Source organism: Ornithorhynchus anatinus, unplaced genomic scaffold, assembly GCF_004115215.2.
Source record: "Ornithorhynchus anatinus isolate Pmale09 unplaced genomic scaffold, mOrnAna1.pri.v4 scaffold_224_arrow_ctg1, whole genome shotgun sequence".
NCBI classification, from domain to species: Eukaryota; Metazoa; Chordata; class Mammalia; order Monotremata; family Ornithorhynchidae; genus Ornithorhynchus; species Ornithorhynchus anatinus.
In genome coordinates, this window is record NW_024396724.1 from 914,599 (window position 1) to 930,257 (window position 15,659).

The 15,659-nt window shown below is 44.9% G+C and overlaps 1 protein-coding gene, 1 long non-coding RNA gene and 2 pseudogenes across 2 annotated transcripts; 3 read left to right on the forward strand and 1 right to left on the reverse strand.

The window, feature by feature from the left end:
* On the forward strand, window positions 6,020–6,949 carry ORNANAV1R-PS3507 (vomeronasal 1 receptor ornAnaV1R-ps3507 pseudogene; annotated as a pseudogene).
* Window positions 6,050–6,949, forward strand: ORNANAV1R3075 (vomeronasal 1 receptor ornAnaV1R3075). Its single transcript, NM_001253467.1, is given in 1 exon segment — window positions 6,050–6,949. A coding segment is annotated over 1 exon segment (900 nt).
* On the forward strand, window positions 9,535–10,429 carry ORNANAV1R-PS3111 (vomeronasal 1 receptor ornAnaV1R-ps3111 pseudogene; annotated as a pseudogene).
* Window positions 9,778–14,531, reverse strand: LOC120638187. The gene is made up of 2 exons (XR_005659709.1): window positions 13,985–14,531; window positions 9,778–10,395 (listed from the first exon to the last, which is right to left on the reverse strand). It is a non-coding gene; the product is annotated as an uncharacterized LOC120638187 (long non-coding RNA).
* Window positions 14,532–15,659: the final 1,128 nt, after the last annotated feature.

A 15,659-nucleotide genomic window follows, 5' to 3' on the forward strand; every position in this document is an offset into this window, starting at 1 on the left:
ATGTCTTAGGATGATCTAGTGGAAAGCATGTGGGTCTGAGCATCAGGAGATGTTGCTTCTCAACCTCGCTCTGCTATTTGACCTCAGCAAGTCGCTGAATTTCTCTGTGCCTCGGTTTTTCTCACCTAAAAATGGGGATAAGATCCCTGCTTTTCCTCTGTCTTCCACAGTGAGACCCATGAGGGATAGGTACCATTTTCGATCTGATCATCTTGTATTGACCCCGGTGAATAATGAGTACTTAATGAATAAAAATTACAAAAAGGGAATTGATTTCAGGCTACAGAGGGAACAGGAAACCAACCAACATTTGCCCACGGTTGAACTGGGTTTTTGGGTTGGAGGGCAGTGTTGCCTCGGTAACTGCTGTGGTCTTTTCCACCTACACTGCTATCTGTTTTCCCGGATTCCCACTGGGCCTGTCCACCTCACTGAATGACCCAGGTGGATCTTAAATTGGAAACATTCCCTGCTGATGGCCATCCCCCACAGACTCTCCCTTTCTTCTGAAAGCTTCCCTCCTCCACAGCAGTGAGATGTGTGTTAGATGTTGGGTGGAGAGGGCAGTGTTAAAATGCTCTGTAATAATGAGCTGAAAATGAAACTGATGATTTTTGTAAGGAAGGTTGTGCAACTGTAGTGTTCTGCCCTCTCTTTTCATATCCAATAAACAATCATTCTCCTCACCTTCCAAGCCTTTTTGAAGGCACAGCTCCAAGAGGTCTGCCCTAAACCCTCATTTCCCCTTTTTTCAAATCCCTTCAGCAGTGTCCGGACATGTTCTTTTTATTCACCACTACCTCCCCCACCAGCCCCTCAGCACTTGTGTACATATCAGTAATCAATATGTTTATACTTCCATCTCTCCCTCTAGACTGTAAGCTTGTTGAGGACAAGGAATTTGTCTATTATATGTGTCATAATCTCACAGAGTTTAGTACAATGCTCGACACACAGTAAGCCAGACTCCAGATATATGACTGATTGATTGATTGACTGCTCACAGTTTGCACTTAAAAGGGATTGACTGATTGGCTAATCAACTGAAGTTGGCCACCCAGTCCTGTCAGCCAGATGCCAGAATGGGAAACAGAAGCAGAGCCCATAAACACAGGACACAGGAAACATAGAGAAGCAACATGGCTTAGTGGAGAGAGCACAGGCCTAGGAGACAGAAGGACAAAGGTACTATCCCAGCTCCTCCACTTGTCCACTGTGTGGCCTTGGGTAAATCACTTCACTTCTCTGTGCCTCAGTTACCTCATCTTTAAAAAAATGAGAATTTAGCCTGTGAGACACGGACTGTGTCCAACCTGATTACCTTGTACCTACCCCAACACTTAGAACAGTGCCTGACAACATATTGAGCACTTAGCAGATTCTATTTTTTAAAAAAATAGGTCTGTTCAAACTTGAGGATTAAGCCAATGATACCAACAAGTGATAGCATAATGAGGGGCAGCTTTTGATTGTTCATGATTGGAGTCTCACATTGCCCTTTTCAGTCACACATAATCAAAGTTCTTAGTGAATACCAAAATTGATCAGCTAGAGTAAAAGCTCCTGTGGGCAGGAAACATGTCACTTTTATTTGTACTTTCCAAGCACTTAATAATAATAATAATGTTGGTATTTATTAAGCACTTACTATGTGCCGAGCACTGTTCTAAGCTCTGGGGTAGATACGGGGTATCAGGTTGTCCCACGTGAGGCTCACAGTTAATCCCCATTTTACAGATGAGGTAACTGAGGCCAGAGAAGTGAAGTGACTCACCCACAGTTACACAGCTGACAAGTGGCAGAGCCGGGAGTCAAACTCGTGACCTCTGACTCCGAAGCCCAGGCTCTTTCTACCGAGCCACACTGCTTCCCTTGTTACAACTTTCTGGACAAAATAGCTTCTCAATAAATACTATTGATGGATTATTTTCCATTTAATTCTAAGATCCTTGAACATAGAGATGATTTCTTCTATCTGTTGCACTCCCTCAAGGGCTTACTATACTTCTCTGCACACAGTGCATGCTCAATCAATACAATTAGATTGTAATTTCCTTAAGGGCAGGGACCATGTATAATAACTCTACTGTACATTATCCCAAGTGCTTAGGAGAGTATTTTGCACACCAAATAGGCTTAATAAATATTATTGATTGATTGAAAACATTCTAATGTCTTCTCCAGCCCAGAATTTTCATCCACCAGTAAACTGACATACATTTAAATCTCAAGGTATTTCAACATTTCAATGAGCGATTCCCCAAAATGTGTTAATTTGGGGCTTCCTTGAACACCAACAATGAACTAAGCAATCTGACAGGAACTGAGGTAGTTACAGGGTCATCAAATTGGACATTGGCCCTGTTCTGTACTGGAGTCAATCTATGACGTGGAGAAAAAGGATGTCTTACTCCTTATAGATTGAACATTCACCATGGAAATAATGTGTAACTTCTATGTTTTGGGCACACCCAAGCTTATATTACAGTATTTTGCACCTAGTAATGCTCAGTAAATACCTTTACTATTTTACAGATGTACAAACTGAAGCTTATAGAGGATAGACTACTTGACCAAGTCAGTCTTCAATCAAATTTATTGAGTACTTACTGTGTACAGGGCTGATGTTCTACATTCCTCCTCCCTTCTTTCCCTTGCTCTTGTTGAGCAGAAAGATGAGAAGCAGCATGGCCCAGAGGTGAGGAGTCAAAGGACATTGGTTCTAATCCCTGCTCTCCCCCATGTCTGCTGTGTGACCTTAGCAAGTCAACTTCTCTTTGGTTCAGGTACCTCATCTGTAAAATGGGGATGAAGACTGGGAGCCCCATGTGGGACAGGGACTACGTTCAACCTGATTACCTTATGCTTGGCAAATAGTAAGGGCTTAACAAGTATCATAATCATTCTTTTTATTATTATGAGGATGAGAGACACATACTAGGAGGGGACTGATGTGAGCTGGGGCACGGCAGTATCTGTGACGCATGCGAAGGTGGGAGGGATGAGAGAGTGTCAGACACACACTAGAGACCCAGGCTTGGTTCCTGGCACAGCTGGGCTGTGGGGTCAGAGCTGGAATGTCCCTGGGGCTGCCAAATATGACACTGATGCTGCCATGTCTCTCCACAGGCATCTCTGATAGCCAGATAGCAGCAAGGAAGTGAGCAGAGAGATCCGGGATCAACTTGTCCCAGATTGGTGGACAGAAGGGAGGGGAGTCTGGGCATTTCCAATGATGTCCCTGTCCAAGTGTAAGAGTGGATTACTGCTCAGCGATTTTCTCATTCATCCACACACTAATCACTCCTTGAGGGGAAGGGAGATATGAGGAAAGCAGGTGATAAATGTTTCCTCAGACTCTTCCTGCCAGAGTCTCTCTGCCCATGAGCTGCCCTCCCAGCCAGTAGGAGAGATAGTTATAGGTGAGTACGATAATCCTCTTTCTGTCAGTGTGATTTCAGGCTTTCCTTAGAAATTTGCAGCTTTGGGCCTGGAGCTTTGGGATGGGAATCAGGGCTGTTCACCTCTGAAGAACCTTCTCCCAGGGCTCCCACCCTCCCATTTCCAAGACTTTTGGAACAGAGGCGCCTCAGCATTAGAGTCAATCTTCTCTTGTTCTAAGTCGAGGGAAAGGATCAGTTTTAATCTCAATATGCAGAAGGCAAAGTGTTGCCATCCAGAGGGTTGCTGTGAGTTTGGGTTTCAATAACACCCAGGGGTTGGCAGACAGGGAGGGCTGGAGCAGAGAGAGATGCTTGCAGAGCACACATCTCCCTGGGTCTCATGATTCTCCCTTCTCTTCTGCTCAACTGTATCTCTTGGGATATCTGGGCTACAGTGACCATGGCCCAGGAGAGATCACTTCTCAGACACCCACTGACACAGCCATGGCCCCATGATTTCATAGAAAAAGGATGGGTAATTTGAGCAGAGAGAGCAGAACCAAAGAAATCCCAACTTCAGCCTTGGTGGCTACATAGGAGATGGAGGCAGAACAGAGCAGAATAGCAAAGGGAAGAGCCCTGCTCTTATTGGCTACACCTCCTTCCCTGCCTTTAACCTCAATTGCCTCAAGTTTAAGCAACTGATGGGAGGAAGGAAGGACAACATGTTTACTCTTCCAGTCTTCCACTCTCTATTTCCATCTGTCTCTCAGTGCTCACTCCCTCTCTTATTACCTGTTGACCTTGGGATTGGGAGATCTGGGGAAGGGGAAGGAGGGTGGGGTTGGGGGCTGGGACTGTGCCCAGCTCTACCCCAGGCCCCTAGCTAAGGGTGACTCTTTTTGTGTCTGTTATTATTATGATCATTATTGTACCTTTTAACTGCTTAAGCACTGTTCTAAGTGCTGCAGCATATGTGAGCTGATCAAGTCAGAAACAATCCCTGTCCTACTTGGGGCTTAAGATTTAAGTAGGAGTGAGAACAGTTTTAATCCCCATTTTACATTGAGGAACTGAGGCCCAGAGAAGTGTAGTCATTTACCCAAGGTGGAGACAAGTGGTGGAGCCAGGATTAGAACCCAGGTCTTCCAACTCCCAGGGCTGGGCTCCTCCCACTAGTCCAGTAATGCTGCTCATCCAAGCCCACTCATCTACTGTGGATCGTGAGCAAGTCACTTGGCTTCTCGGTGCCTTGTTTACCTCATCTGTAAAATGGGAATAAAATAACTTTCTCTTTCCTTGTTAGACTGTGAGCTTTAAATGGGACAAGGACTGAGTCAGAACTGATAACGTTGGATCAACTCCAGTGATTGGAATACAGTAAGTACTTAAATACAATAGTCTTTTTCTTATGATGCTTGTTAAGCATTTACTATGTGCCAAGAAAAGTACTAAGCGCTGGGGTAGATGCAAGCTAATCTGGTTGGAGATAGTCCATGTTCCACATGTAGCTCACCTCCCCATTTTATAAATGAGGTAACTGAGGCACAGAAAATTTAGGAACTCCCTCAAGGTCATGCAGCAGACAACTGCCAGCGTCAGAATTAGAACCCAGGAACTTCTGACAGCCAAGCCCTTGCTCTATTCACTAGGCCATGCTGCTTCTCATAGTTATCATACTTGTAATATACTTTCCTATCCTTCACCACTGTTTTTAGATCATAGAATCAAATAACCCGTTCCCCTTCTCCCCAGTGTGATAATCTCCCATCTCAACCTTCTACTCCTCTGTTGAGAGCTGAGAAGATAGAGGTAACCTCAAAAGGGGCATCCTCACTGATGAGGTGGTGCAGGGAGTGGAAGGGCTTTAGAACTAAATCTCCAACTGTGGTTTAGGGAAGAGCTGAGTTGGGAGGATTGAGTTTTCTGAGGGAATGATCTTAAATCCAAAGCCAATGATTCAACTTTAACCAAGGGAAGTGCCAAACTGGTTTGAAACCTAACTTTTCTCTTCCTCAGTCCTGCTGCTCCTCATCCATCTGTACCTCAACCCACCTCCTCTGCCCTTCACACTCCTGAATCTTCCAGCATTGGCAGACTTCCATCTTGGCTCCCATGAGAACTGAGAAGCTCATAGTTTTCTCATGACAGATTAAGCAATTCGTGGTATTTTCTGAGTGTTTATTGGGTGTATGGAATTATGCTAAATTCTTCAGAGAGGATAATACAACAGAGTTTTTAGGCAGGTTCCCTGGATCACCAGTCACTGTCCTCCTCTACTAGTTAAGTGGGCTTTAAAATCCCCAAATGTCCTTTTTCCTGCCCCATTCCCAGGCTCTATGAGAGGGTCTATCAGACTCTGAATCCTGATAACACAAAAGGCTTTCCTTTGACTGAACAACATTCTTCATGATTACATTAGTGGACACTTGGAAGAGGTTATTGTCTTGAAGGTGCATCAAGATTAATTGTTGAAAGGTGCAAAATTCTTCTTCACTCTTTCTCCATCCCTGTCTCTTTCTTCCCCTCTCAATCTCTCTGTCTGTCTCTCTATTTCTCTCTCTTTCTCTCCCTTTTCCCCTTCCCAGGTTGCTCTGCAGGAGGTCACCTCTCTTTTTAACTGGAAATTCAGGACAATGGATGCCACTGAACTCTCCTTTGGGATCATGATTCTGTTGCAGGTCAGCATTGGGCTCTCAGTGAACATCTTCCTCTTCCTGTTTTATATTCGTGTTGTCTATGCCAGTCACAGGCTCAGCTCCTCCGACCTGATCCTAGCCCATCTGGCCTTGGCCAACACCATCATCCTCCTCACCAGTGGAATCCCAGAGGCTATGTCAGCTTGGGGGCGGAAAAATTTCCTGAATGATGTTGGATGTAAGATCCTCATGTACCTTTACCGAGTGGCCCGGGGCCTTGCCAACTGCACCACCTGTATCTTGAGGGTCTTCCAGGCTGTCACCATGAGTCCTGGTACCTCCCAGTGGGCAGGGGCCAAAGTCAAATTGCCCAAGTGCATCCTCCCCTCTTGCCTCCTCTCCTGGGTCCTCAATATGCTGGTAGATTTGAATGTACTCCTGCACATAACAGGCCCCCAGAACAACAGCAATGTTCATATGGCAATAAAACTGAATTACTGTTCACAAGTCAGTATCAGTGTGCAAACTGCCCTCGCCATTGCAGCTGGGCTGTCCCTGAGGGATCTGTTCTTTGTGGGGCACATGACTGTGGCCAGCGGCTACATGGTGTTTGTCCTGCACAGACACCACTGGCAGGTCCGGCACCTCCACGGGCCCGACCGCTCCCCCAGGGAGATGCCTGAGGTGAGAGCGGCCAAGAGGGTCATTGCCCTGGTAACCCTCTACGTCCTACTCTACGGGAGGCAGTCCATCATGCTGAGCATTTTAATGAACTTGAAAAGGAATTCTCCTCTGCTGATGAAAAGCCACATGGCATTATCATTCACCTTCTCAGCCGCCAGTCCCTTTCTGATGATCCACAGCGACAGGAGGATGAAGATGTTTTGGAAAAGGGAATCTCCTGACTCCAATGTGGATGCCTCATAGGGTCCCCGGGTAAGCCCCCTGCCTTCCCACAAAGTCCTACTGAGATGGAGTGGCCAGACGCTCTGATTTTGTACAATTCAGAAATCCTCCTCCTCCAGTAAGACTTCCCTGATTGATTCCAACATTGCAAGTCAGGTCAACACATCAGCCATGCACAGGGCTTGTGTGTTTTATGCTCATCCTCAACGCTCAAAAGCAAATACCTATTCAACTATATATTCAATTATTCATTTCAGCCTAACATATTCTTAGATCTTCTACCTTCCAGACTTTTCCTCCAGCTCCCACTATTTACCTGTAATGTATTTCCCTATCATACTGTTAGCTCCTTAAGGCACAGAAAATGTCTTTCATGTCTGGTGATGACACCCAAGCACTTAATATAGTATTTTGCATTCAATGGTTCCAACCCAGCTCGGGCAACATCATTCCAGCTATTCAGTACCATTGATTGATTGACTGGGTGTCATGGTCTTCATTAGGGAGCTTCTGGCCCATTTAACCCACCCAAAGTCATGACACATTAAATGTAGTAGCGTTAGTATATATTGAGCACCTCCTGGGTAAAATGCACTGTACTCAGCACATGCAGTTACTACACAAATATGTGACATATTCCTTGTCCCCAAGGAGTTGATATTCTAAAATGGGAGAGACTGACATGAAAGTATTTACAAATAGAGTATTCAATAAAGAGAAATGACTGTGCTGTTATTACTATATTACTATACAGTAATAATAATAATAATAATAATGATTAGTAATTATACTATTTGTTAAGTGCTTACTTTGGTCCAGGCATTGTACTAAGCAATGGGGTGGATATGGGCAAATTGGGTTGGATACAGTCCTTGTCTCACACAGGGCTCACAGTCTTAATCCCCCTTTTACAGATTAGAGGCACAGAGTAGTGAAGTGACTTGCCCAAGGTCAAACAGCAGATAAGTGGAAGCGGGATTAAAACCCAGGTCCTTCTGACTCCCAGGCCCGTGCTCAGTAAGTGTCTGGGAGTAGATGTAAATCAGTTTATAATGGACAAGGTGATGGCAGTGGTGGAGGGAGCTGCCGTTTAATCACAGTCACCTCCATATTCACTCGTCCTTCTTGTTCATAACCATTAAGAATTGAGGGACTTTTTCCCAAACAAGATTTTAAGCTCCTCGAGGACAGAGCTTGTGTCTTCTACTTCTACTGCTTATGCCCAAGTGCCTAGCACAGTACTCTACACACAGTAGACACACAATACAACTATTGATTGGTTGACTTTATTCATTTTTCTTTACTCAGTAAGTGCTCAATAAAAACTATTGATTGATTGACTTGGTACAGGGCACTGCACACAGTAGACACTGACTATAACTATTAATTGATTGAACATAATAATACTAGTTACAGTATTTGTTAAGTGCTTACTATGTGCCAGGCACTGTATTAAGAGCTGGGTGGATACAAGCAAATTGGGTTGGACACAGTCCCTGTCCCCCATGGGGCTCACAGTCTCAACCCCCATTTTACAGATGAGGTAACTGAGGCCTAGAAAAGTCAAGCAATCTCCTCAAAATCACCCAGAAGACAAGTGGCGGAGCCAGGATTAGAACCTATGACCTTCTGACTCCTAGGGCCATGCTGTAATCCAGTATGCCATGCTGCTTCTCAATCTCCATTACTCTACATTCAGTAGGCACTTAGTAAATACTATCCTTTCACTGATTGACTGTTCAATGCTTTGCATGTGGTAGTCACTCAGCAAGATCTATTGATTGATTAAGAAATCAGCCTTCTCCTGAAATGCTCACCTGCCCCAGAGGAAACCGTTCTTTAGCCCAGATCTGAAAGGTGCTTGGTATGGAGTAAATGCTAAATAAAGACCAGTTTTAGCATCTTAGCAAGGTGGCAAAGGCAAAGTGGACTGAGGGCCTCCCTTCAATCAAAGATGCTGTTGGTTGGGAAAAGACTATTGTACTGACATTAGTTGTCCTGCTAGGGCTGGTTGTATGACCCAGAGGATGTGAGAGACACTTCCTCAGCTGCGCCCAATGGACTCTCATGGAACCAGACATGAGCTCTGTGCCCTGAAACCTTCCTGGAGTGCCTGACCAATCTGTCTTCTTAAGAAACTGGCTGCCAACACCCCAGAAATTCCCACTGGAGGGATGCTGCAGGAGGAGAAGGGTTTTCAGAGCCCAGCTGGACTGTGCAAGCTCATTGTGCTCTCCCTGACTGGATGTCACTGCCCAGTAGCTGAGATATCTCTAACTCCCATGCATGTCCCCCAGTAGGGACCTTCTAGGTGGAATTGGTGGACAATGATGGGAAATGGGCAAGGCATATCAGAAACAAACGGAATGGGTGAACATGCTATCAAATCTGGGTGGTGCAGATTTGTGTGTCTGTGTGTGCTTATGTATGTGTCTGTATGTGCACTTACATAAATATATTTGTTGCAAAAATGTGCTCTCTTGCCTTTTCTCACTTTCTCCCATCTCTCTCTCTCTCTCTTTCCCTCTCCTTACTTCTCTCCTCCTTCTCCATCTTACATTGCTCTACAGAATGACCCCTCTGATTTTAACTGATAATTCAAGAAGATGGATGCCATAGAGATCTCTTTTGGGATCGTGATTTTGTTGCAGTTCAGCATTTGTGTTTCAGTGAATGTCTTCCTCCTCCTGTTTTTATTCCTGTGTGATCTCCACCACCCAAAAGCCCAGCTCCTCTGACCTGATCCTCACCCACCTGGTCTTGGCTAACATAATCCTCTTCCTGACCTGTGGGGTCCTAGAGTCTATGTCAGTCTGGGAGTTGAGAAACTTCCTGGATGACATGAGATGTATAATCCACATCTACCTTTATCGAGTGGCCCAGAGCCTTGCCAGCTGCAACACCTCTCTCCTGAGCATCTTCCAGGCCGCCACCTTCAGGCCCGGCACCTCCCGGTAGGCAAGGGACAAAGCCAAATTACCCAAGTATGCCGTTCCCTCCTGCCTCCTTTCCTGGGTCATCAATTTGCTGATTGATTTTGATCCAGTGATATACATGAGAGGTCTCCAAAATGGCAGCAGACTATGAATCATATTTGATCTCAAATACATCTCAGAAGATAATTTCATTGCAGAAACCACCCTGGCAGCCACAATCTTGTACTCTCTCCATGCTCTGCTCTTCATGGGGCTCATTTGTATAGCCATCAGGTTCATGGTGTTTGTCCTAAACAGACACTACTGGCAGGTCCAGCATCTCCATGGTCCTGACCACTCCCTTTGGGTGATGCTTGAGGTCATAGCAATCAAGAAAATCATTGCCCTGGTCATCCTCTACGTCCTCCTCTGCTGACGACAGACCATCACTCTACTGTAGCCAAGATGAAAGGAAAGTCTCTTCTGCTGGTGAAGTCACATGGTGTTTTCACTTACCTTTTCAGCCTTCAGTTCATTCCTGATGATCAACCGCTACGGGAGAATAAGAGCATTCAATAAAAATTAACCTCCTGTGTCTGACCTGGATTCCTCTTTAAGTCCCATGAAGATTACTCTAATGCCCTCTTAGTCCCACAGGGATGGGGTAATTAAACATCCCAATTGAGGCATTTCCATTCAGACATTGGGGAATCTGGTCTGAGTCCCCATAGGCCTTACGTAGGACTGTTAAAGATAGATGCTGTTGTTGAGTTCCCTCTCCCACCATCCTTCCCCAACATCTAGGCTTCACTGACTCTGACTACCTCTCTATGACCCCTAATAAGCACTTAGAAAATGGCTTCTTCTTAAATTGCCATAATAAAGAAGTTTACTTTAAATTAGGCAGAAATATGGATGTTTCTAGCAGTTATGGTATTTGCTGAAAACCTACTGGGGGCAGTGCCCTGTACTACGTACCTCGAAAAGTTCCATATAAAGACAATATATCTCCTTCTCCAAATGAGCCTACAATTCTATATTTTCTGAGTATATCTGAGTATTTTCTGAGTTTCCACTGGGTGTCATGACCTATACAAAACATTTGAAAAAGTTGCTCAGAAGCTCTAGACTCATTCTCAGGCTGTAACAAGATTACACTCTGTGCCCTCACACTAGTTTTCCATTATATAGTCCAAGGGAACTCTATATGCGTTCCCCAGTTCCCCTCAGTTTTTCTAAGCACAGAAGGTACTACGTTAATATGATTGATTAACTGATTGATATTTGCTGAGCACCTCGTGATGAAAAGTAAGTACTAAGCTCTTGGAAGTAAACAAAAGAAGTACCTCCTATCCTCAAGGATCTTACAATCCAATAGGGAAACCCAGCAAACATGATTGGTTCACAGATTGTGAGAGCAGAAGGATGAACAAAGATGGAATGGATAGAGGTTTGTGAGCCCCCAGGGGTGAGGGACCATGCCTAATTCACACCTTTGTATGGTCTCCCAGCATTTAGTACAGTACTTTACACATCATAAGCACTTCATAATATTACTTACTACTAGTGATATTAATGAATCAGGATAAATAAATAACGGAGCATAGACATAAATATAAAGGTACTTGAGTGCTCAGTAGAGTGCTCTTCACACAGTTAATAAAGAATATTGATTGATTGTTCGATGGAATTAAATTTTGTCTTCTCTATTGCATTGTACAGCCTGACATTTTTATTATAGCTGTTCAGGGCTTAGCTCAGGAATCAACAGGTACTAATGATGAAGTTGATGAAGACTGGAATGATGATGATAATGATGATGGCAAAGAGGAAGGGGAAAAGCCAAAGAAGTTTTTGATTGAGGGGGTTAAGGACTCCGAAGACATCATGGGTCACTAATACTTGATGTTCCACATTTACGCAAACACATGTTGCCACCTTCTTGGGTAACAATGATTTAAATTTGTTAAAGGAACCAGAACTTCACTAAAGAAGATGGGGAATATCAACCAATTAAATAATAACAATTGAGGTCTCTGTTAAATAATTATTGTGTGAAAAGCACTGTATTAAGTGCTGGGATAGATACAACATACAGGTTGAGATTGAGTCCCCTGTCCCATGGGGGGCTCACAGTCTAAGCAGAATTTGGAACTGGTATTTAATGCCCATTTACAGTTGAAGAAACTGAGGAACAGCAAAGTAAAATGACTTGTCCAAGGGCACCCAGCAGGAAAAGTGGCAGAGTCAGGAGTGGAATCTAAGTCCTCTGACTCCCAGGTTCAAAATAACTCCAATAGGCTATATAAGAGACATGGAGGAAACTCGTGGCAGAGTTGGGCTGGGGGTGGGAGGTGGATAACCCTGGGGCTGCAGAATATGGGACTGATGATGCCATTTCTGGCTTCCTGATGGAAAAGTAGTAGCAGGTAACTGTGAGGAGAGAACTGGGCTTATCTTGGCCTAGATTCATAGGCAGCAGGGAGGGGAGTCTGGATATCCCAGAGATGCCCCGGTTCGAGTTTCAGAGTGGGTTATCACTCTGGGATTCACTCATTCACACACACATACACACACACACACACACACACACACACACATATACACTAATCAATCCCTGAGGGAGGAGAGATATGAGTAAGACAGATGATAAATGCTGCTGCAGCCTTGTCCTGCCAGAGTCTAACTGCCCCTGAGCTGCCCTCCCAGCCAGTCTGAGTGATGGAGATAGGTGAGTATGTAAATGCTCTTTCTGTCAATGCAATTTCAGGCTTTCCTTAGGTACTCTGACTTCAAACTCTGCTCTGGAGAGGTATCCAGGGCTGGTCACCCCTGAAAAGCCTTCTCCTGGGACTACTACCTTCCAAGTCCCAGAATCTCTGGAACAGAAGCCCCTTGACATTAGATTGGATTCCCTCATGTCTGAGGTCTCAGTAAAGAATCAGTTCTAATCACCGTAGGTAGGATATGTAGAATATGAGCTTGCACTTGGACACTGCAAGCTCAGAATGGCTTCCAGATGTCATCCAAGTGGCAGCTGGCAGGGAGGGCTGGGTCAGAGAGAGGTAACTACACAGTACATATCTCTCTGTGCTCCATGGTTCTCCCTCCTCCCTTCTGGAGCTATGCTTCCCGGTCTAGTGGGGCTGCAGTGACCATTGCCCAGAAGAAGTCAGTTTCTAGCCCTGCTTACTCACCACGCAGGACACCCCTATCCTAGCATCAATCCCACCTCCCAAAGGAGCAGGATGACTGGTGGGCTTAGATGGCAAGATCACAGAGATTTTCCCTTCAGCCCAGGTGACTACTTTGGAGGTGGCGACACCCTTTCCTTGCCATGCAAGCTGTAACCATATTAATCCAAGCACTTATCCTATCCTGACTTAATTACTGTATCAGCCTCCTTGCTGACCTCCCTGCCTCCTGTCCCTTCTCATTCCAATCCATACTTCAATTTTCTGCCCAGATCATATTTTTAGAAAAACGCTCAGTCCATGTTACCCCACTCCTCAAGACTTTTCAGTGGTTGTTCATGGACCTCTGCACCAAACAAAAACTCTTTACGATTGGCTTTAAATTACTCAATTACCTTGCCCCTTCTTACCTTACCTAGCTTTCCAACTACAGCCCATACTACACATTTTGCTCCTCTAATGCCAACCTGTTCACTGTGCCTCAGTCTCATTAATCTCACCACTGACCTCTCACCCCCATTCTGCCTTTGGCCAGGAATGTCCTCCTTCTTCATATCCAACAGATGATCCCTCTTCCCACCTTCAAAGCCTCATTGAAGGTACGTATAGGAATAATGATAATGATAGTTCCATCACTGTAAATAGCACCTCTATTCTCCCTGTCATAACATCCGTAACTTTTACATAGTCCTCAATTCATCTTTTATATTGTTCAGTGTGCCTCAAATTTCCATCAGTCACAGACACCAAAAGCAGGTCCATCACCTCCATTAGTCCGGCTGCTTCCACAAGGCAGTGCCCAAGGTCAGAGCAGCCAGGAGAGTGGTTGCCCTGGTCACCCTCCATGTTTTCCTCTATGGGTGACAAACCATCATGCTGAGTGTTTTAGTAGACATAAAAGAAAATGCTCCTTAGCTAGTGAAGAGCTATCTGGTACTTCTACTCACCTTCTCTGCTTTGAGTCCACTCCTTATAATTCATGGAGACAGGAGAATAAGGACATTCTGGAAAAAGGAATGTTCCATATCTGATCTGGATCACTCTTAAAGTTCCAGATAAGTCAGCTGCTTTTCTTCTGGGTGCGACTGTGATAGGGTGACCAGGCAACCCGATTTTGGTAGCACCATCTTAATGTTGGAGAACCTTTTCTGAGGCTCCTAAGAGTTAGGAGAGAATCAGTTATGGGTGAAGGTGATATGGTTTCCCTTCCCTAAATTCGTTCCATGTCTTTGAGGCTGCCCTGCCTTTGTGCTGGGCAACAAGTGATGGCAGTAAGCAGGGAGAATTGAAGTGAGCTGGCCCATGAAGCTCAGCCTTGGTCTAGCATCCTGAAGCTGTCTTGACCCCGCTGCTGTGGGGTCAATTCCCCAGGATACCCAGCACGGAGGTAAGTTCCTGAATGATTATAGTCCTGGAAGTATATTCACATGGAAGCAGCCACAGCTGGTGCAGCAGTGACATCTACGATGCTAGATAGGCTGGACCAGGTATTATGGATTTGCAACTCACTCAATGACTGTGGAAGATGTTGCAGAATTTTCTGTGGCAGATAAAGGAAGTTGGCTTCAAGGAAGTTGGGCTACAGCTTCCCCACATTCAGTTAATAGCTGAACATGGCACCCATTACCCTGAGTGACTTCTCAACCAACCTGCAATCTCTTTTATCATCTATCCTTCCACCTGGATTGCAAGCTTCATGTGGCAGGTATCATGCCTACTAATTCTATTGTGCTCATACATGTGCTTAGTGCTCTTCACACATTCCGTATTATTAGACTATAAAACGCCTGAGGACAGCAATCCTGTCTACCAACTCTACTGGACTCTCATAAATGCTTAGTACTGTGCTCTGTACACAGAAGATGCTCATTCAGTACTATTAAGTTGTAAGCTGTGTGCTCTGCACACGGTAAGCACTCAATAAATACAATAGAAAGAATAAGCTCTTGATTACTATATCAGGCTCCTTGCTGACCTCCCTGCTTCCTGTCTCACCCCTCTCCAGTCCATATTTCACTCAGCTAACTGGATGATTTTTCAACAAAAATGTTCAATCCATGTTTCCCCACACCTGAAGAACCTCCATTGGTAGACTATCCACTTCTACTACAAAAAAAACCCTGTACTATTGGGTTTAAAGCATTCAATCAGCTTGCACCCCCCCACCCCACCCCACCCAACTCAGCTCACAACCTTCCTAATATAACCCAGCCCACACACTTTGCTCCTCTAATGCCAACCTTGTCACTGTACCTTGATCTCATCTATCTTGCTGCTGACTCTTGCCCACATCCTGCCTGTGGCCTGGAATGCCCTCCCCTTTCATATCCTAGAGACAATTACTCTCCCCACCTTCAAAGACTTATTGAAGACACATCTCTAAGAAGCCTTCCCATACTAAGTCCCCATTTCCTTTTTTCCCACTCCCTTATGCATCACCCTGACATGCTCCCTTTATTCACCACCACCCCACCAGCCCCAAGGTACTTAATGCACATATCTGTAATTAATTTATTTAAATTAATATCTGTCTCCCCCTCTAGACTGTAAGCTCACTGTGGGCAGTGAACGAGTCTGTTATATTGTTGTGTTTTACCTTCCCAAGTGCTTAGTACAGTGTTC